Consider the following 22939-nt stretch of genomic DNA (forward strand, 5'->3'; position numbering starts at 1 on the left):
CTCATGGATTTCAAAGAGTTTTATCTGAGTAATGACTGTGTGTGCAGACCCATTAAATTGCTAAATGTGGTGTTTCCATTCTGGGATTCTTTTCCTTTAGGGTAGCATTTAGTCACCTAAAAAAAAATCTTAATATAAAAAAAGGAGAAACCAAGTTAGTTAAAAACAACACTTTTGAATAATGTTCATTTGAAACCAGTCAAATCTCTCCTGCCTCTCCCACTCAGAAATGCAAATCCCAAAATAAAACAGAACTTGTAAATTGGTCTCTTGAGTTGGAAATTCAGGCAGGGTGTGTGGGAGGATTATGTTCTTTTTTTAAATAAGTGCTATGTACAGACAACTCCCTTTCTGCACACAGGTTAAGATGAAGGGCTTATTTTAGGCTTTTAAACTTTTTGTAATCCTTGTCATTGCTCAATTAAAAATCTGTAGGGTTTGGAGGAGATGAGCTAATGCAGGCCTTGATCCTGCAAACACCCAGGCATAATTTCAAGGGACTATTCACATGCAGAACATTGCTCATATGCATAAGGGTTGGCAGGATCTGGGTTTAAGACAAATCTCTACATTTTTCCTTGTCCCTTATTTAAGAACAGCCCATAAAATAGCTATGTAGCCTCACCTAGCCTTGTGTTAACCAGAATATAGCACTGCCTCTCTGTTCAAAAGCCACCATTCATCATATAACTGCCATGGATGAGGGCATACAAAAGTTGGAAATTGTCTTTTCGAATGCTGGACATCTATCATGTGCTGCAGTCTTAATTCAGACATGGTGCGTGAAAACTTCTAAAATAAACACACAAAATGGTGAATTTTTCACACCATACAAAATTAAAATACTGTGCTTTGTTTCTTTTAAAAAAATTGACTCATTTTTAAATCCCAGCCCCCTTAAACAGTATATTCAGAAATTTGGGGGGGGGGGAAGGGGAGGAGAGAGAGATCTGTTTCCCAGTAGAAGGGTCTTTTAAGCAAAATTGAGACAACATAGGGGAAACAGTTAAAATGACTATACACAAAGTGCTGTCAAATGCAGACTTCTTTTGCTAGCTTTTCAGTTATTGTAATCTTAGGTCTTGCAATTAACTACAGTAGGCACAATTTTCAGGCAAATGTAATTTTAAACTTGACAGAGTCCCTTTAAATCTGTAAACATTTTGTTAAATCAATCTCTCTCTGGATTACCCTGGTGGTGCAATTTCACAGTGTACAATAAAGAATTTCAGCTCAGACAATTGTAACATGTACAGAAAACAAAGCAAAGGAAATAAATGTATTTTTCAATTCAGAGGAAACACTGGTTCTTTTTTATAGTATTGAAGTATATAGTGAAAATGTAAAATAAGTAAGAGTCCTGTTTTTCCAAACTATCATTAATTTTAAAAATCCATTATTAAAGCCTTCCTCAAAACATCTTTTGGAAAAGATATAAAGTCTTTTTATAAATAGTTACACTGCTTATAAATAAATGCACTTTGATACATAAAACCAGTAAGTCCCATGGTAGATTTTACAATTCAAAGAAAGTAGTTTCATAAGTCTTTCCTAAAGCAGTTACTGAAAACCACCAATAAAATACTGTTAAAACTTAGTCAGCTGTTTTAAACAAGAAAAACCACACCACACAATTTCTGCTTGGACTGGACTGCCAGGGCATATCTTAATTTCACAATATTTCAAAGAAACCCCCCTCCAGGAAATATTTCTGAAATGTTAAGTTTTAATTGCACTACAATAAGTGAGGAACACAGCCAAATTCACCTTGGTAACTCCATTGATTTTAGGGGGGTTATAGCGGGGGTGACTCTGGCCCACTATGTTAAAAGAAAGTGGAATATGGGACACACTTCCTACTTTGGGTATATGCACAAGTGGTGCAACCACCCTCCTTATAGGTTATTGCCTTTGAATGGATATATAATTGAGAGTCAAGACTGCACTGAATTCACAGTGTGCTGAGTTCCACTACTGACACTGCTGCTATGGTGTCTTTCTGCAGTATGGCAGATTACACTCTTACCTGTATGTTCTGCAAATAGCAAGTGTCCATAAGATTACAGGTTATTAAACTCTTTCCAACAACTGTTCATGACTTTGGCTCACATCCCCCCTCCCCCTCTCCATTTTATAAACCAGCTTCTTTCCTATTCCCAATCCAGCCGCAAGAGGACTGACAGCATGTTTTCCTGAACCTTGCTTTTTGATTCTTAATTGTTACCAAGGAGACTCTTCGAAGTTTGGTGAAATGCAACTTATTGCAACATTTCAATTCATTTCAACAGCTATTTTAACTGGGTTTATATCGCTGACCAGCCTTTGCTTGGCTTGTCCTTTAGATCGCTAGTTGGGGTAGGCACGGCATTCTGTGCATTTGTACAGAGCCTATTACAACATGTCCTCAATCCCAACTGAGGAATCTAGACACTACCAAGATTCATAGAACGACATTTTAGCAGTGATTGGCTTTATCAAAGAAATCTGGCCCTTTTTGTTTCTCATTCTGAAGTTGCTGTCCAAAGCCGTATGCTCGATTCTAAAAGTCTGGGCCTCTTCGCTGTTACCTTCTATCCACAAGAACTAAATAGAGGAAAATTTGCATAGGAGAGTTTGACTCTCTCATCTTCTACTAACAAGGAGAGAAAGTCCCTCTCATAGCTTCCACTGAAACTGCACAAAGATTTGATCAGAGTGACGGTGATCCCCTAGTTACCGATTCGTGACTCCAGCAACCAACACTCACTTTGGGGGAAGACAGGGCGCTAGACAAAATAAACCATCCCTAAAAAGTCCATCCAGACCGTGAAATCAACAAGGAAATTATTCCAAAGCCTAACTGGTAGATACCCCAGTTTTGTGCCACTTAACACTAGACTGAGCAAAACCTCAGAAAATGTAGTAGTCCTGTATTGATAGGGATATGGACTGTTAACCAAACAGAGTTGGAAGAGACCTAGCTTCTACAATTCTTTCTTTCAAATTAAAACTAAACAATGTTTCCTGATTAGGAGAAAAGCATCTCTGTTCAGAGGTCATCATTCTTTTTCTAATAAGACTACCAAATTAAAACTATTTGATTTATATTAATCCATCATTACAATGGATAGTTCTTCCTTCATTTCTAAAGGCACAGTGTACTACCTAAGAAGCTTTGCACTGTAAGCATATGTACAGAATAAATACAACTTACATATGTACTCTGCAGTGTGGATGTATACCAAATTCTGCTCCATTTCAACCATTCAATCCAAGCGGAGACAATGAGGGTGCATGGATGTAATGGTAGAATTTGGTACAATATCTATAGATGGAGAACTGTTAGGCCAAAATGCATGGTCAAAAATAATTTATGTGAGGTGCTTCAATCTTTCCCATTTCTTGAGTGAACAGAGGCAATTCACTTTGAACAGGAAACGGATCAAATGCTTAAATACAAATTCTTTAGAATAGATATAGAATTCAAGCTGCAAAGACAGGCTGAAGTTACATTTTCAAAAATGGATGCCAATCTCATGCTCATTAATGTGAGAGGCTAACAGCATCATACAGAGCAAAACCTGATTCAAATAGGCCTCCACTGCTCCTCCCAGGACATGACCTGCAATGTCATTGCTATCAATTCAAAGCCACTCTTGAGCAATCACTATCCTATGAACTTGAGCCAGGCTTTTCTGATGTGAACCAGTCTCCCCTACGCAGAGGCCAATTCATTTTCACCTATGACCATGCCCAGGATTACGTTAGGACTCCAGAAGTTAATATCTTTGTGGACTAAAACAAGTCTCTGCACGATTCATCTCCCATGTCCTAACATGGGCATGTCTGCTAGAAAAGAAATATAATGAAAGAGGTATCTGTATCAACACAAAACCACATTATCTGGACACACACTGCTGGAAACAACAATACAAGACAAACCTTTGCAACCACGAAATTGAACAACCACCATGAATATTGCCAATCCTCAAACAGAACTTAAGCAGGAGAGACTGCATTATGCAAACTGAAGCCATGAATTTAACGATACTTGCCTTGGAAAGGCAAGACAGATTTTTTTCAAAACTTGTCAAGAAAGCAGTATCAGTTTTTCAAGCTAGAAGTGATTTAATACTTTCTAAACTCTGCAGCAAACTGGTCAGGCTACATTCTTGTGAAGTTTTTCCTCAATTTAAATTGCTTTACTCGTGATTAATTAAGACTACCACACTGTAAACAATAGTTCCCACAGTTAATCATAGCACTTCCAATAATTTTGCTTCAGTCTTGTAACAGAAAAGACAGACAGTTCTGCATGTGATACGTCTCTCACTTTAAAATACAATCTCCCAGGCTGCAATAGACAACACATATAGGTAACTTCTTTACTCTATGGGTCTGCAAGCAAATAGTAAAGAAAAAACACCCATAAGCATTTAATACTAAGATCAGTCACTTGTTTAAAAAAATTTTTTAGTACATTTAGAATGGACAGTTTTGATTAGTGAAGCTGTGAGATGCCTACCCACTTCCAAACAGAAACATATCAACCTCCCAGACTGTCTTATAACACAACTTCACAGACATTTTATTTTGCATATATAAACAGTTGGTGCCACTGAATGGCACAAAAATGCTAAAAAGAAAACTTGACCGAGTTTCATAAAACTGAAGGGTCTAATTTTTACCTGGTATCCCTTTAGGTAGTCAAGGGTTCAGATGTAGATAGCGCTTTCAAAAACAGACCAAAAAAGGCAGTTTTAATATTCCCTGATATCTCAAATTGCTTAAATGCTAAAGAGCTCATGCAAACTTAGCCTGTGCTTTGTTCTTGTAGGAGTGCTGTATTTTGGATTCATTTTTGAAACAAACGTTATCATCTACAAAGACCAATCCATTTTCCACCTTCTCTCAAAGGGCTTTGGAAGATATTGGCAATAGTGTTTTATTTCAGAAACGACGTTTGCTTTCCAATAAAAGCCAGCTTTTTAATGAAAAGTTTATACCCCCAAACAGACTGTTTGTGAGACTCCAGATCATGGTTTCCAATCTGATAACTACACACAAGGGTGCAAATATGTCATTGCATAAAATTTGTTTTCAGTGCAGTAAATTCAGGGCAGCTGAGCGCTATTACCAGCCACTTTGGCAATGAGGTACTTCTTTCCCCACTCACCCTTCTCCCTCCTACATTATAGGTCTATGTTACAAAATAAGCTTGTTGGTCACTTGCTGGCTAAATTTATTAGGGTACTTTTTGAAATACCTTTCTCTCAACATCAAACTATAAAAGCACCTTTGGCTTTGTGTTCAAAGCAAATTAATGTTATGAGCTGCAGGAGAGATTTTTATCCCTCTGAATGGAACCACACAAGCAGTTCAGTTCTTCAATATTCCAGTCGTATGGAGGGTCTTCAATAGACCAGTTAGCTCACAATGTTGCTTGTCAACAGCATCTCCTTTAAAATAATGTTTTTCCTTTAAAAACGGAGTTGGTAACCCGCAGGTTACGCCGTTACAGTTTCCACAGCAATGTCAGTAGGCTGCTCTGTTTCCACCACAGTGGCTGCAGACTCTTCCATTTCCTCGGACGATACCACAACTGCATCCACCTCAGCAACCTCTTCAACCACTGTAAGCTCAGCACCATTGGGCTGCTGTCTTGCCATGGCTTCAAGCTTTAGCCGGTATTGCTCTGCTTCTTGTTCTTTCTTCATTAGCTGGCTTCGATATTCTTGTGCCTTTCTGTTTGCCTCGTGCAACTGCTGCTGTAACATTTCCCTTTCATTATCGTCCTACAAAACAAGACAGATTGACTAGTGCTCAAACGAGTCAGCAGCTTGCGCCTGTATCTGGGATGCAAGCACTAATACACAATACCTAGACACAGGTAAGAAAGAACAGACCAAGTGCATAGAGAGAATGGGATGTCTCAGGGCATAGGGATACAAAGCCTTTTGCCTCTACTCATTGGTAAATCTAAAACAGGGCTGGGTTGTATCACCAAAGGGCTGATTAGTGGCCTATGTTAAGTGAAATCAAGTTGCACAGGGTATATGTTAAGGCAGAAACTGTCTGTTGGACTTTTCAGCAAGGTAGGCTAGGGACAGTTCTCTAGTATAAGTGACCCCATAAGGATGGATTAGTGGGGTTTCCATATTTCTTTATAATCCAGATGCAAAAGCAACAGTGTTGGCAACTGGGGAGAGGGCAAGAGAAATAGACTAAACAAAAGAAGAACCCACAACACCTAGTGGCCCCCCAAACCAAAAGGTAAGTTCTGCCACCAAAAATACATATCCTTCCAAATGGGAGGGTGCTGGATAAGTTATCTGACATTCTTTAAAACAGCAGCTGGAATGTGGAGAGGTCAGTCTCACACTGGGTCTGTCATCACTGCAGTTTTAGAGGGAGTTCTAAATAACAGAGCAGAGTACAATGCTTCAACTCAATAGCCTGGGCTCAAAAATTAACTAACTGACAAGATTACACAAAGAGTGATTTGGAAGAGACTCTTCCTTCCCACCACCAGTGACTCAATTGCTAACACCACTTGCCCTGTGGCGTAGGGGGCAGAGCACTTCACTGCCATGAGGGAGACTTGGTTTCTTATTCCCTGCTCTGCCACTGGCATGCTGGGTGACAGTACGCAAGTCACTTCCCCCGCTCTGTGCCTCAGTTTCCCCCTCCTTAAATGGGGACAATGATACTCACCTCTGTAAAGCATCTGATATCTACTAATGAACAGCACTATGTAAGAGTTAGGTGGTATTAATGTATTGCATATTAACTGATCATACAGATTGAGCAGAAAGAATGAGGAACATTATAGCGAGAGTTTTCAGAAATGAGAAAGACATGATCATTGACTAAATGTAAAATCAACTTGGGCCACATCATTTAGATTGAGTGTTATTTAACTATACTTGAAACCCCACATTCTCAGTTCCGTGCAGACTGATAATTTAGACTGCACCCATTTTCTATGAAAGAAACAAACAGGAACTTTTACCTGGTTTTCCTCCAAATCATTTACATTTTGGTCAACTTTTTGCTTCTTTGCTGGTGGATGTTCTTCCTCTTCTACATCATCATCTTCTTCTTCTTCAATAACAGTCTCTTCTGCAACCTGACCAGCAGGTACAGTTAAAACTACAAGTCAAGGAATATTAAATGCAGGAAATGAATATACAATGGATTACAGATGCTTTTGTACATAAATCCAGAGACATAGACTACTTCGAAATTAATGCATGAGGGAGGTGCTGCTCTGCACAGAAGTGGTGGGAAACAATCAGTAATTCCTAAATTCTACTGAAGGGACACAGAGCTTCTTATCAAGTGCCAGGTTACATTTCCTTGTTCATAGCTTGCATTAAGACATCCTATTTGCTACAGCAAGAAGAACGTTTCAGAGCCCATTCACCACCTAGCTGGGAGAATCTTAAGTCAAAGGTGAATTTTTTTTTTTTTGGTTAAAAAACACTCCCTATTTTAGGGAATACTATAGGTCTTTCATCATCCTGTTCTTGTCAATAGTATAGCAATTGAATTAAGAGGGTACATAAAACTTGTGAATATTCCAGAGCACAAGTAAATTATAAATACATAAACAAGTTTATGTATAGAGAACCTGATACATAACATTTCATTCAATCAGAAACAGATCATATTTAGTTGAGGCTCAGTCCTGCTTTGCGCAGGGATTTGGACTAGATACCTCCTGAGGTCCCTTCCAATCCTGGTATTCTAGGATATCAACTACTGTGTTCTATCAAAAGAGTTCTAATTAGGAACACTGACAGAACAAGCTACAGATCAATAATTATGTGTAGTCATTTGACAAGTAATTCTGAATAATAAATTTGAGAAAATTGCTTTCCATTCATGGACAGTTTGAAAACAGAGGTGAAATGAAAATAAGTACCGTATATACCCATTCATAAGCCAAATTTTTTTAGTAAAAAAGGGAAGCACCAGAGAAGAGGGTTGGCTTATGAACGGGTATAGAGAGGGAGAGGTGGGACACAGCCCCTCCCCCCAACAGAGGGAGCAAGGAGAGGCAGCACAGCCAGAAGGGAAGAGGAAGGGCCAGAGTCTCCCCGCTTCTGGCCACGCTGCTCTCCCCCAGCCTCTGAAGCAGCTGCAGCTCCAGGGCTGGCAGGCTGCGGCCAGGTCAGAGACATCCTCTCCTGGCCCTCCCCAGATAAGGTGGGAAGGGATGGGATGGGGAGAGTGTGGGGGTCCCAGGCTAGGGGTGAGGTCATGTGGGGGATTGTCACAGGGATTACTCCCCTGACTCCCAGCTCCCCCCTCCCCCCCCCAAAAAAAATTTCCCATCAGTTGCTGTCCCAGCCCGACAGGGTAAGTAGCTGGCACGCCAGGACACTGTTTACTTAGGTTTACCTCTGTGCCTGAAGATGCTCAAGGTAAACAAACCATCTTGGCCTGCCAGCGGCTTCGCCTGATGGCCCAGGAGCCAAAGTTTGCTGATCCCTGAATTATAGGGTCGGCTTATGAACGTGTTATAAAATTTTTCCATTTTTAACTTATCCATCTTGGTGGGGTTGGCTTATAAACGAACCGGCTTATGATCGAGTAATTCATTATGACTGGTCTGCCCATCTCTAAAACTACCTATAACTTTGCATAGGTGTGTTGGTTTGTGAAACTGACAGATTAGGATGATCTAAGGCAACATCATTAGAGTAATGGGATGAAAAGGTCTACTTAACCTGACAATCAAGAAAAAGGTCTTAAAACCCAGTTCTAGTTAGACTCCGAAATAATCACACAAGGGATATTGGTAGAAGCACAATTGGCTGAGTCATTTAAATCCTGATTGGAGAGGACACATACAATCATGTAGTAGGAAACAATCCTAGCCTAGCTGGTGGGAATGCACCAGATAAATATTCATCCTAAATTCTATGAGGTTATTATACATGTTTCACTCATTTTAATTCAACTATTAACATTACAATAAAAATGTAGTACTGTTTGTTATATTAGAATGATTATGTAACTAGCTTCAGTCATAAATCTTAATTCTCTCTCCATTCTTTTATAGAGCTCACTTGGAAGGTACACATCTGTAGCAGCACACTGCAAGCAAGCTGAACTATGTAATGGCCTCACTTTTCCTTCCCCTCCCTCCCCCGGTCCCTCCATGCCTAGTTTCCTGAGAGTCACAGACCTAAGTCTCTCTCTGTGCATCTACCTATAGCTTTTTTTTATTTTTCTTAACATTAGGAAAGTCTAAAACTGGCTTACAGTTTCCTAAACGGAGTAGCCTCTTACCTTGCTGTCCATCTTGCATGGTCACTATAAACGGCTGGCTGATACCACTAGTAGGAATGGCTGTTTGGAGACTGCCTAGTGGAACGCCGTCTGTTACTATCGTAATGACTCGTTGACCGCCACTTCCAACCACCTGCTGTATTGCAGAATCCACCGAATTTGCTTCCACTATTTCCTCTGTGTTAGCTGGAGAAAGCAGAGCAAAACTCCTAAGGTTTGTTTTTTTTTTTAAAGAAAGCTAAGCTTGGAGTAAATGAGTCAATGTTTACTGCTCAAGAACCGCAAACACTGAAGCATCTGGTATGGAGTAATCTGCAAATGTTAAAAATCTAAAATGGACAAAATAAAATACCAATACAACCATAGCAACTTTTCAATGGTAAAAATAATTCTCTTCAGATACCTAGATGAATTTAAAGCACCAGCATTCACAAATACAAATAAAACTAATACAGTCAAAAGTACTGTCTGAAAAAAAAAATGGGTTCAAAGGCTTAAAAAAAGATTACATAATTTTAAAAGATGGCCAACTTGATAATTCTAAAGTCAACTGGTGGTTTCCACACTCTGCACATTGTAAATATACCATGAAGCAGTGGTTCTCAACCTACGATCCAATCAGCATAGAGCTGTGATCCATGTGACATCCCCAGGGCCGCGTAGGTAGTATATATATCGTGTGGATGCAGCCCACATAACAAAGAGCTGCACATGTGGCCCACAGTGGCAAACAGGCTGAGAATCACTGCCATATAAGCATCACAAACCGTTTTTTAGAATAAAGTACTGTAGAACCCTGTTTTACGAACCAATTGGGACTAAGGAGTTTATAAAATTGAACTTTCTGATTTTATGAACATCTCAAAGTTACAGCAGGTACAGTGCATAAATTGCAGTTTGGTGCTGTGAATTATTTTCTTCTTGTCCTTCAAAACCATTGCAAAGCGATTTCCAATACACTGATAGCATCAGAACATAAAGGGGTGTCAACTTGCTCAACTACATCACTTTTACCATGTGATTATTTCTGCCCCCCAGGGTCAGGAAAAATAGTTCATGTAAATGGTTGTTCATAATGTTCATAAAATTGAGATTCTATGGTATGCATAAAAAGAATCCAAATGTTACTAAGGCCCCAAGACAGCCTAACACTTAAAAAAACCCACAATGAGGCTTTGTAAAATCAGGGGAACATACAAAATAGAGGTGGCGATAAAATCATTCCAAACTATCTGTTTTGTAAAACTGGAGTTTGAAAAAAATAACACTGTCCATATTTGTGTAGGAAGGAGCATCTGACGGAGATACAGGCTGTGTCCTATTCTATTTTTATAGCACGTAGTTGCACAGAACAATTCTAACAGGATCCAGGTCAAAACTGGATAGAGTGAAAGACTGGTTAGTAAAAAAAATACTTCGGTGCTTCATTCAAAGGAGCAACTATTGTCTGTAGAAATATCTGAGCTATGATAACAGATAAATCTATTAGCCTTGCAAAGTGATATATTTGGCAGTAGTTGCAACTCTCTTGAGTTATGCTGAATGAATTCAAATCCTTTTTACAAGCTATACTTAAGTAACCCAATTTCCTTATGATTTCTTGCAAATTATACACTAGGGATTAAATACATTGACGTCAATGCCAGATTCATTCCACCTACCTGTAGGTCTGTTTGAATTGGAAAGAGGAGCTGATGCTTCAGCGAGGGCTGCAAGTGTGGCAAGCACAGAGGTTGTTGAGTTTGAAAACTGCACTGTAGATACACGGGAATCACCTGTTTTGAGGAAATGAAGGCAAGTGAAGGACATTTGCAGTCAGAGTGTTCTACTATACTATTAAGACTTTACTAAAAACTGTTCAAGCAAAAAAAAAAAAAAAAAAATGCTGCCAAAAACCTACTTCTCTACTAGGGCTGTTTTTCTAGACTATAATTCATACCTAGCCTACCCCACTTCAAGATCTGAAACAGTCCCACATACTGTTCTTACAACATGGTTGAAATAAATACCTTCTACTGAATATTCATTTTACTGGATTTAAAAATAAATATATTAGAAACAATGCAAAGGAATTAAATGGAGCAAATTGATGCAAGCTAACATGACTTACTCCAGCATTGTCACAAAGACCACCTTCAAGTGGCCAGATGGTAATCCACTGGGCTATCAAAATCCAGATTTTGGCACTACAATTAGCTTTCATCCTGAACAGATGTGAACAATGTTTTCCAAGCCACACATGATCAAAATACAAGCCCTCACCAGCACAGAATAGACACAGTCTGACTACATTAGCATTATGAAAGCTGTTGCTATACATTTAATTATATTTACCTGACTTTGCAGTGTCACATTAATTTCAATTACAGAATTGCAAATACCAAACAAAATTTAAAAAGCCTGTTGACAACCCAAATTCTTTTACTGTGAAATTTTGCCAATCTATAAAGTATGGACTCCGTTCAGCATTGCTTTTTAGAAAACACATTGTTTTTCACAAATCAGAGCTTTTTCTTGAAAGCTAGATTAGTTAATTATAACACCTAGCAATTTCAATGTATGGTTTCACAACCAGCTTCACAAAATAAGCCCGTCAGTTGAAACCCAACAAAGGAACTAGTGTAAAGACTATCAGTCAGCACATCAAGTTCTTGAACTGCAGATTCGGCTTTGTGCAAGGAATAAAAATCATCCCAATTCCAGGGCAAGAAGCTTCTTCCCTCAACTGAGCACAGTAATCCATTACACTTTGAGACAGTACTGACTGAACAGAAGAAAGAGGGACCAAAATTAGTATATTCAATATCCTATTTTCAGAAAGCTGTAATTGTTATTTCTGAACAAAATTTCTTCAGGCAAGTAAAAGACATTTGCCCTCATTAAGGAGTTTGTAGTTTTAAATAAACCTTAGTCACCTATAAGCAAGAAGTGGTACAAAAAGTGTCTTCACTTATAAAAAAAACATTAAACTATTACTTGCTGTGATTGAAGTACAGTCTCTAATGCCCTCTTGTGGGCAAATAAGGTAAATGCTAATGACATGTTGGGATAAGGGCAGTGATGCGCTCCCAAAATCTTAAGAACCCTACCGGGTCCTCGGCAGCACTTCCACGGCAGCAGTGGGGTGGGGATGCGGGTGAGGAGTGGTCTTCACTTGCTCTGGGTTTTCAGCAGCAGGTCCTTCACCTGGAGCGAGTGAAGGACCCACCGCTGAAGTGCCGCCAAAGACCCGGTAGGGAACTGTGGGGTGAGTACAGTACAAGCCCCACGTGCCTGTCCCGCCCCCCTCCCTCCCATCTGACCCCAACTGCCCCCGTCAGAACCCGCAAGTTTCTCCTCCCCCCCTGGGGTAGTAGCAGCAGCCCCGGGGGCTATTTAAAGGGCCAGGGCTCCCCTGCTTCTAGTGCCCTGGGCCTTTAAATAGCTGCCAGAGCCCTGGAGTAGTAGCTCCAGTAGTAGGGCTCTGGCAGCTATTTAAAGGGCCGGGGCAGTAGAAGCCACGGGAGCTCTGGACTTTTTAGATAGCCCCCAGAGCCCCGCTACTGCTACCCCAGGGCTCCAGCAGTGAGGCTCTGGTGGCAATTTAAAGCGCCTGGGGCTCCAGCCCCTGCTGGAAGCTCCAGGCCCTTTAAATCGCCCCCTGGGGAAGCTGGGCCACTCCTTTAGCAACCGGTTCTACACCATCTTCTAAATTTAACAACCAGTTCTTGTGAACTGGTGTGAACTGGCTCCGGCTCACCACTGGATAAGGGTTTGCTGGCCCCAACAGAGGAGTTACTATTGACAGGAGTAAAGTTTTAGAGTGTGGCATCCAAAAAGAACAAAATGGGAAAAATATATTGGCCTTTTTGTATTTTTAACATGAATCGGGTACATATATTGCGGGAATGTCCTTGTTTTAGGACAAGGTGTGACATTATTCATGTGAAGCCCTTTTAATCCTCAGTTTTTGTTGGGGGGGGGGTAATTATGGGATCTGTCAATTTATTAAAGGGAGTAAACCACATGGGGAGTTTCTACTCAAAGTAAGTTCAGAGTCTCACTGAAGTCAATGGGGCCACACACAGGATTAGGATGCCGCTTGTACCGAGCCAATTGCAGCACTGGGCCCTTAGAACTGAAAGCAGGAAACATCCACATTTGTAATATTGCTCCAATCAACTCTGGCAAACACTCATGCATGTGAACAGTCCCATTAGCTTCAAAAGTTACTCACATGCAGAAGTGTTTGCAGGGTCAGGCCCTCAACTTGCTTCATAAACCTTGTATTTAGAAGCCTCCTTAAGATTGAAAAGAAACAGTAGTTTGGATTTCCCAAATATAACAAAAAACAACAGGTTATAAAGTCTCACGTAAGGAAGAGAATTTATATTCAGCCTTAAATGAATTTTTCAGACAAATTTACAGAAATAACTAGCTTCCTCGTTTTTGTATCTTATCTCTAATCTATTGGCTAGGAAAAAATAAGTTGAGTAACCTGTACACCCAAGATCCATTCTCTGCAATGATTTTCCATTTGTTTCCCTATTTGACGTTCAAATACACGAGACGACTCACTCTGCTCTTCCAGTTAATAAGTAATAAAACAGAGTATTGAATGAATCCTTGACAAATTTAGGGATCAGGTACCAAATGGTGACTATATCTTACCCACTCAAATTTTACTAGTGGAACTGGCATTGGCCACTGTCAGTGGACAGGATACTTACTGGACTAGACGGACCTTTGGTCTGACCCACTAGGGCCGTTCTTATGTTAACTATCAATGCACTGTAATTTGAGTCCTTTACATTTCCCAAGCTATGAAGGTTCTATTTTATTGCTTACAATACACACTGAGCCAGATCCTCAACTGGTGAAAATAGCAAAGCTCTCCACTGACTCAATGGAACAAGCCTTTTCATGCCAGCTTAAGTTCTGGCCCATTATCTTTTACAGATAAAGTGTATATTTTGATAGGATGGATATTTTAGTGCATTCCAATACGTTTTAAAGAACTTTATCAACTTAGAACATCTGCCTTCTACAATTCAGAAGACTGAATTGAGAGATGCAGCTTTCTAAAAATCTTTACACAAGAAACATTTTGGAGAAGCATTTTTCGTCTACATATTCACAGAAACTTACCTGAGGTTGTTTTGGTGTTTGCTGAAGAAACAAAACTAGCAAGATTGAGAACTTCCCCTGATGCAAGGATAAATGGTGAGGCAACAGTCACTGTATTTGTGACAGGATTTGATCTCTCTGGATTCATGTTCACCTGATTCTGCATTGCCTCCTTAAGAAGAAAATGTAATTAGGCACACATTTTTATCTCATCTCCAATAAGAGAAATACTTGGCATCCATACAGCATTTTTGGGGCCTGATTCTCTGTTGCTCTGCATCTTGTGTAGTCAAATAATTGTATTTGCTTTGCACTGGTGCAAAAAGTAGGTATAAAAATACTACCAAATCAGAAATGGGAGTGTTTTACACTAGTGTAAATCAATACACAAGTTGCAGGGCAAAAGAGAATCAAGCCCACTATGTAAATAGCCTTTTCCAAACATTAACTAATCAACCTTGTAATAAAATAAAAATAATCTTCTTCCATTCCTATAGGCATGTTTCCACAAACATTCAAACAACAAAAAAAGTCAATTCCATGAGTTCAGAAGCAGAGTTTCTGAAGAACTGTGTGTCTGCAAAGAAAACCAACGCAGCGCTGAAATTTTGGACATTATTTTCCAAATCTACTAACTTAGTGATGAAGAAACTAATATCAATTGACATTGCAATATTTTATACGAGTTACCACAATTCTGATTCAGGCATGCAAGAGAGTTTCTTTAGGAAATGTTCATTCTCATCGCATTGGCAAATGCTGTAGGCAGATAGCAGATAATTACAGGGAAAGTACGTTAACAGATTTCTTCCTTAACCCACCTGCAGCATTACCAGAGTCTCTGCATTGTTCTTGTCCAGGGCTATATCAAAGGCTGATTTATCAAACTTGCTGAAAGCATGAACATCAGCTCCATACTTTATAAGCAACTCTACAACATCACGATGGTTGTGTTCTGTTGCCCAGTGCAAGGCAGTCATCTTCAGCATGTCCTTGGCATTTACATCAGCACCATTCTGAGAGAAATAAAAGCATTGCTTTCATCTAACTGTATTTTTTTCAGAGCATGGCCTCTCCTTGATTCAAGAGAAACAGAGAAACAGGCTAAACACAAAGGGTGGAATCACAAAGGTACTTCTGCACCTAAATCCCAGACTTATGTAGCTAAGTCCCAGTTTTGGTTCCACTGGAATCCACAAAACTCCTGCAGAACCCTACAGATGCCTAAACTCACTCAGCACCTACTTTTGTCAGAGCAAGAATTCCCTTGGCACCTATGTTCCTGCCTCTGGGTATGTGCACTGCGCCTCCCTTTGAGGCAGCTGGATGCCTACCTCCCCCTCAAAGCCTCAGCACGAACAAGGGGAAGACAGACATTCGGCCGCCTAAGACACACGCAGGGATTGATCCAGTAGGCATGCTCAGAGGCGTTTGAGGCATGACTCCAAGTTGCAGGTTCCCATTCGTAAACGGATGCCTGCAGCCCAGAGTTAGGCACCTATCTCTGATGGAAGAGCAGAGCAGAGCACAGCACACGCCCCTCATTAGCACCTTAGGGTGGAGCTGCCTACCATGCTGGCCTTTGTGGATTGCATTCTAACACATCCATCTCCCCTCATTCATGGTATGGAATATAGACACCTAGCCCAGCTTTGTGGATCACAGTGTTGTCCCTGTGAGTGTCTAGGCACCTAAAAGTTAAGTGCCACCATCATGCTCAGCATTGCAACGTCTAAGTCCCTTCATGGATCCCACCCAACATGCTGTCAAATATGTGGGTATGCATGCGCACACACACCACTTAAGAATTTAGAGATTTGCTTTGGTACTAATCTCTTACAATGATACTCATCCTAGGTGTGATTTGTTACAACAACGGGTAAAACAATTCAGACAATATGATTCTTTAAGCAAAACAGTGTTGCTTTAACGCAGGGGTCAGCAACCTTTCAGAAGTGATGTGCCGAGTCTTCATTTATTCACTCTAATTTAAGGTTTTGCGTGCCAGTCATATATTTTAACGTTTTTAGAAGGTCTCCTTCTATAAGTCTATAATATATAACTAAACTATTGTTGTATGTAATTGCTACAGAAGCGTCGACAATAGAGTTAACAGAGGCTTGATCACCCTTCTTGCAACCAGGAGGATTACCATTGGCACATGAGGTTGCAGCAGAGATGAGGAGCAACAACCTGACCCTACTAGGCATTAGCGAGACAAGATGGACGCAAGCTGGACAGAGACGACTGTTGACAGGAGAGCTGTTGCTGTATTCAGGACATGAAGAGATGTTGTCCAAGCAGGCACAGAGAGCACTGATTGGTTGGGAGGCACATGGTCCCAGGATCATCACAGCATCCTTCAGAACTAAAATGAAGAGGATTAAGATGAACCAACCAATGACAGTGAAGAGGAGGACAAAGACTTACAACAGACTCCAGAAAATATTAGAGACTCTCCCAGACAAAGACATTACCATCCTTATGGGAGACTTTAATGCCAAAATTGGACCTGATAACACAGGATACGAACAAGTCATGGGGACCCATGCTCTGGGAGAGATGAGTGAGAATGGAGAGAGATTTGTGGATCTGTGTGCACTTAACAACCTGCTGCATTAGCAAGAAGTTCAGAAGATCGATTGAAGCTGAAGCTGAAGAAGAACTGCAACCTTCTGAAGGACCATAAGACCAAGGAAGATTTTGGATTGACGCTGAAGAATAAGTTTTCAGTACTACAGGATCGGTCTGAAGAAGAGGAAGACAGTGTACTCAACAGATGGCAGAAAGTGAGAGACACACTTAGGTCAGCATGCCAGGAAGTGCTTGGAATTAAGAAACACCAGCAGAAAGAGTGGATCACAGCAGAGTCCTTGACAAAGATAGAAGACAGAAAGAAGAAGAAGGCAGCAGTCAACAACAGCAGGACTAGAGCAGCAAAGGCCAAAGCTCAAAAAGAGTATGCTGAAGCCCACAGAGCAGTGAAGAGGAATATTAGGAAGGACAAGAGAGATTATGTGGATGGACTGGCAGCAGAAGCAGAGCAGGCAAAAGTCTATAACAGGAATAGAACTACAGATGAACAGATGGGCGGAGCACTTTGAGGAACTCCTGAACAGACCAGCACCACCAAATCCACCAGACATCGACCCAGCCAACGAGGACCTCCCAATCAATTGCGATAAACCAACCAGAGCCATCACCATGATGAAGAACAGAGCAGAGGCCCTGAAAGCAGACCTGGATGCTTCAGAAGAAGAAGTGATTCGGCTGACTGGAAAGAGGGATATCTCATCAAAAGTCCTCTTAGAGAGAATGAAGGATGCAAGCATTGAGACGTGGATCGAGAGACCCTCTGAAGCTCCTTTCGCACTATGGCATCCCAGCAAAGGTGGTCAACCTGATCAGGATGCTTGTTGTCACCACTTATTATGAAGACATCCACAGAGGACCCATCAACTTCCAGCAGAGGAAGAAATTAGAAGGAGAAGGTGGGGCTGCATGAATGAATGAATGATTGTTGTATGTAAAGTAAATAAGGTTTTTAAAATATTTAAGAAGGTTCATTTAAAAATAAATTAAAATGCAAAGCCACCCGGACCGGTGCTTCCAGTTCTCCTGCACAGGCATCACACTGTTTTAAATCAGCATTTCTCAAAGTGGGGGTCCCGACACAACAGGGGGTTGCAAGGCTATTGTCGGGAGTCACAGTATTGCCACCCTTCCTTCCTCCTTCCCACCACAGAAGGAAGGGTGGCATGATATGGGAATGAGGGGTGGGGGTGTTGTCACAGCCTGAAATATTTTCAAAGGGGGGCCCAGCAAAAAAAGTTTGAGAACCCCTGTTTTAAATCTCCTATATTTATCACTAAATTAAGCAGTGATTTCATTGAACAATTCTGAGATTTTCCTTAGAAAAAAGTTTTTTAAATGATACTTGAGGGGAAAGAAGTTTTGTATTTCATCCTACCAATAAAAATATCTAATTGGAATTAATCGACCTTCTTCACCTAGAGAGTAATGCCTAATAAGGGACATTACAATGTAATTTATCGGATTTATATTCTGCAGATTGATGCACAACATCTAACTTACCCTAATTAGCAGTTCTACAATATGTGTATGTCCATCAGCTGCAGCCATATGCAATGGTGTCCTGTCCACTTTGGTTCGAGCATCTCTGCTAACACCGGCTCGAAGCAGCACTTCTGCTGTTGAATAATGGCCATACTGGGCTGCAAGATGAAGAGGTGATGTCCCGAGCTGTATATCAAAAAATGTTTTTTAAAAAGTTATCTGTTCAACATAGGTGTGGAAGCACATATTTATCTCCATTAATGTGTTCAGCAATTTTAAAGAACTAGAATTACACCCCCACATAGGGGAGGTACAAACCCCTAAGTCAGGAGTGAAAGTAACTTGCAGGACTTACCGGTACTGCCGGAGTCCTTGGGAGGGGGGGCCTCAACCGGAAGAGGCGTGGCCTCTCAAGATTTAAAGGCCCTGGGGCACCAGTTGCGGCTGGGAGCCCCAGGGCCTTTAAATCAACCCAGGGCTCAGGGGCAAATTAGAGGGCCCAGGGATCCGGAGCCCTGAGCCCTTTAAATCCTGGCCCCAGCCCAGCTGCGGGAGCGTTAAAGGGTTCTGGGCTCCCCGCAGCCACAGGAGCTCCGTGCCCTTTAAATCTGGCCCCAGCCCAGCTGCCAGAGCTGCAGTGGGTGGGGTTGGGGGGGTTAAAGGGCTCTGGGCTCCCCACAGCCGCGGGAGCTCTGAGCCCTTTAAATCCCCACCAAGGAAGCCGGTGCAGTCCGGCATGGCGTACTGGCTCTTGCTGGTACACCGTACTGGACCATACTGGCTTACTTTCACCTCTGACCTAAGTTCACAGTGGCAAGGGAAAAAAAGCCACCTGGCCAGAGGGCTGAATGTCAGGAAGTGGTAGAGGGCTGAGTTAAACGGATAGATCGGATAGATCGCCATGGGGTCTGGAGAGCAACTACTGGCAGGGGGCACCCAATGCAGAGGGATGGTCATGGTGTGCTCTGCCAGAAGTGGGCAAACCAACCAACAATTGATCCTGCAACAAGCACCAATTATATAAATGAATGATTGGGATTATCGTCTGTGTGTAGATAGCAAACAAAATTAGATGGTGATCACTTGCACCAAGGCAAATGTTAAAAAATAAACTGATCACTGAACTAAAGTTCTGTCAAATGAGATCTGATATACAATTACTTTAAATGAAACATTTAAAATATATCCACAAAAAATAAAAAAAGCCTTAGTTGCCAATCAATACGGTTGGCTGCTCTAATTCCCTCGTATAACCTTTACATTCAGTATTTAAATGTACTTAGCAAGTTAATATAGTTTGAAAAACATTGACACTTAAGGATGACTTTAAAGAAGAGTGAACAAACATCCCCACACTCAAGGACAGGTAAAAATTGCTCAACATTCTATAACAGTGGCACCCAAACTGGCTACCCTGGCAACTTACCAGGAGTATGAATGCCATGCTTTGGCCTCATCCTGTAACTATTTAAACCCATACTTAACTTTACTACCCCAAACTAGTCCCACTTACTCCAATGGGGCTATTCCATGATAGTAAAGTTATTCACAGGCTAACTCCTCCTGCAGGAACAGGGGTCAACCAATGTTGACCAGCTTTCAGGATCAGGGCCTAAGTCTGCATAAACACTTCAAAAGTGTATGAATAGGAATGCTTGTTGCTTGAATTTCCCAGCAAAGAAATGTCACAGTTAATCAGTCTGGTCGTCACACAGTTACAGAGCGAGGGTGCCCAGGAGCGAAGTTAGGAGGCTGCCCTCACAGGATCGGTTCTGTATTTTAGTTGGAGTAAATACCTTTATGGGAAAAGTAGCCTCTTCTATTAAAAACATACCCAGTCAGTGGTGAAAGGAGCACCACTTGCCATTAGCGTTCTAACTTCATCATCTTGGCCTTTGCGAGCTGCTTCTAGCAACCTCTTTCCGAGGTCCACTAACGACATCTTTATACATGGGAACAAATATTTTCAGAAAGCTGCATTTTAAAACAGAAAAAAACCCACTTTAGCTGATGATATTTTAGTCATATTGCGCATTTAGACTAGGACATAGATGCACACTGGAAATCAATCTAAGCCTGATATGACCAGTAGTTACTTAATGAGTTCAAGTGTTTATGAAAATATATATATATTTTTAACGTTCAGTACTTGCAACATGATAGGAATGCAAAATGCAACCCTGATCCTGCAACTGGATCAGCTGATACAGACCAATGGCTCAAGGGTACCCCAGTTGACTTCAGAGGCTCAGCATGGACTTGAGTCCAAGTCTACAATAGCAACAGCAACACATAGTACTTAGTAAATACAGCATTTTACAAAGATTAATTACTTCATCTTCACAAACACCTCACCACCATGAGCAAAGGGCCTGATATCCTTGTCCTCGTTTTACAGCTGCCAGTCACTGAAAAATAAAGTGACTTGTCCATGTTCATAAAGGCCGTCTGTTTTAGAGCTGGAAATAGGAACTCCTGGGTTCTAGTTGCTTAAGTCTACTAAGCAACGCTGCCTCTGTTTTGCAAGCTATACTTTAAAGGTATAATAAAATACATTCATCGGGGGATCTGAAGTTCTTGTCTGACACAGATACAGTGGCATTTCATTCCTATGAAGAACTAACATGAAGCCTAAGTATTAATTTATGTGTGAGGCTCTTCAAATGGCTACAAGTGAATGTCTATGCAGACCAGTACTGAACTGCACAGTTAACCAGTGAATCCATCAGACCTTTAACAGAGAGAAAAGCTTTATGAAAAAAAGTATCAGAGGGATTGCCATGTTAGTCTGGATCTGTAAAAGTGACAGAGTCCTGTGGCACCTTATAGACTAAGGTTAGTCTATAAGATGCCACCGGACTGTCGATTTTTATGAAAAAAAGTTATACCACTTCATTGAACAATTCAACAGAAGTGTCCAAACATAACATAAGTAACCCCAAGTACGTAAATGACAATAAAACAATCTCTTTTAAAAAAAACCTAATTCTCCTCAAGTAACATAGCCAATGTAAAATTTCCCATTTTACAAGACAGTATTTTAAACCTAAGTGCACAATTATTATATGCAAAGTATTAAACATAGAAGGCAGGAGTGTGACCATTTTTAGTTCTGTCATAAAAACCTGATGTTCACAGAAACAAACCTGAAAGACAAAAAAATCCTTGCTCTATTTCTAGTTGTTCATACGGCTTGCATAACGTCATCTTCAAAGGGCCACTTTAAATAAGCTCCGCATCATGTTAAAGCAGTCTGTATTCCTTGCCGAACCTTTCAGGTGCGACCCCATTCCCACAAATGCTCGCATGTGTTTAACTTTGGCCCAATCCTACAATGAGAACCAGGCAACACAAAACAGGCACCCACGTGCACAGCTCATTACAGGATCAGGGCCCTTCTGCACATAAATATTGACTTTGAGGCAATTGTGCACATGTAAACACAGGCAAGTGTTAGCAGGACCATCCTGGCCTTAGCTTTACTTACACTGATTCTTAGTAGGACAGACAGCCTTTATTTTTAATGCTCCTTTAACAGTCTCCTAAGCCCCAATCCCGCAAACACTTTTACACTTAACTTGCCACGCATGAACAGCTCCGTTGAGTTCAATGTACATAAAGCTAATCACGGGTGTACGTATTTGCAGGATTGGTGGCTTGGATTTGTTTTAAAAACTACAAAACCAGCAGTTTCTCTCATCGCACTTTAACCTAACTCTGGATTCATTATTAAACAGCTATAAAAATCATCAAAATCAGGAGCCCCCCCTCGCCCCCATGCTCACAATCCCCCCCACCCTATTCGAGGTCTCCATAGGCTCTGACACCTGAAACGTCCCTCCTCTCCACCAGCAACAGGTGTCTTGAGAGAAGCTTCAGCTACAAACTTTTTTAACCTTTCAAGTGATCAGAATAAAGGACTAAAGCCCCGCGCTCGTTTCTATTAATTCTGGGTCCAGGAGGATCCGCCCCCACCCACCTCCAATGCTCTGCAACACCCCCTCCCTGCCAGCCCCTCAACCCCACAAAAGTGGGGACCCCCCCCGGGATTCACCCCAGGATTCACCCTCTCACCTCACCCTTAGCCCCAACCTCTAGGGGGGAGCAAAGACCTTCTCAACCCCCAGCCTCCCCTCCAGGCAGGGTACCCCGCCTCTCCCCGAGAGAGCCCCCCAAGGGGCCTCTTCCCCCAAGTGACCCCCCCCGTAGAGTGACCCCACTCCTCCCCCAAGGAGGGACCCCCCCCACTCACCCCTGCGAGGCGGAGGCGGCCCCCGGCGGCGCCAGCGTGGGCGTCCCACGGGCCGGGGTGGGGGGGCGGTCACTGGGGTTCCCTGCTTTTAGCTGCCCCCCCTCTGCTCGGGAGGGAGGGAGACAAAATGGCGGACCCGGAAGTGGAAGAAGCCCCCCCCCCCCCGCGGCGGAGGGATACACAGAGGGGGGAAGAGGCCGGCCAAAGCCTCGAGCTGCTCTCGTC

The 22939-nt window shown here is 41.6% G+C and overlaps 1 protein-coding gene across 2 annotated transcripts; it reads right to left on the bottom strand.

Moving 5' to 3' along the window:
- Positions 1 to 594: 594 nt before the first annotated feature.
- Positions 595 to 22935, bottom strand: GABPB2 (GA binding protein transcription factor subunit beta 2). Of its 2 annotated transcripts, none has more exons than XM_039512812.1 (9): positions 22715 to 22935; positions 20297 to 20404; positions 18481 to 18648; positions 15207 to 15401; positions 14407 to 14557; positions 10941 to 11054; positions 9280 to 9465; positions 6992 to 7131; positions 595 to 5774 (listed from the first exon to the last, which is right to left on the bottom strand). In XM_039512812.1, exons 2-9 carry the CDS (start codon positions 20402 to 20404, stop codon positions 5487 to 5489), a joined length of 1350 nt encoding a protein of 449 aa, XP_039368746.1. In that variant the 5' UTR covers positions 22715 to 22935; the 3' UTR covers positions 595 to 5486. The 2 variants fall into 2 exon arrangements, with proteins under 2 accessions (XP_039368746.1, XP_039368745.1); XM_039512811.1 differs by having other exon boundaries at positions 20297 to 20436.
- Positions 22936 to 22939: the final 4 nt, after the last annotated feature.

The sequence above is a fragment of the Mauremys reevesii genome, linkage group 24 (genome assembly GCF_016161935.1).
Source record: "Mauremys reevesii isolate NIE-2019 linkage group 24, ASM1616193v1, whole genome shotgun sequence".
NCBI lineage: Eukaryota > Metazoa > Chordata > Testudines > Geoemydidae > Mauremys > Mauremys reevesii.

Coding starts and splice junctions, on each gene's coding strand:
- GABPB2 (XM_039512812.1), bottom strand. CDS start 20,404: ATGTCGTTAGTGGACCTCGGAAAGAGGTTGCTAGAAGCAGCTCGCAAA. Junction 14,558..15,206: donor AGACTCTGGTAATGCTGCAG/GTGGGTTAAGGA, acceptor TTTCTTCTTAAG/GAGGCAATGCAGAATCAGGT. Junction 5,775..6,991: donor ATGATTTGGAGGAAAACCAG/GTAAAAGTTCCT, acceptor CTTGTTTTGTAG/GACGATAATGAAAGGGAAAT.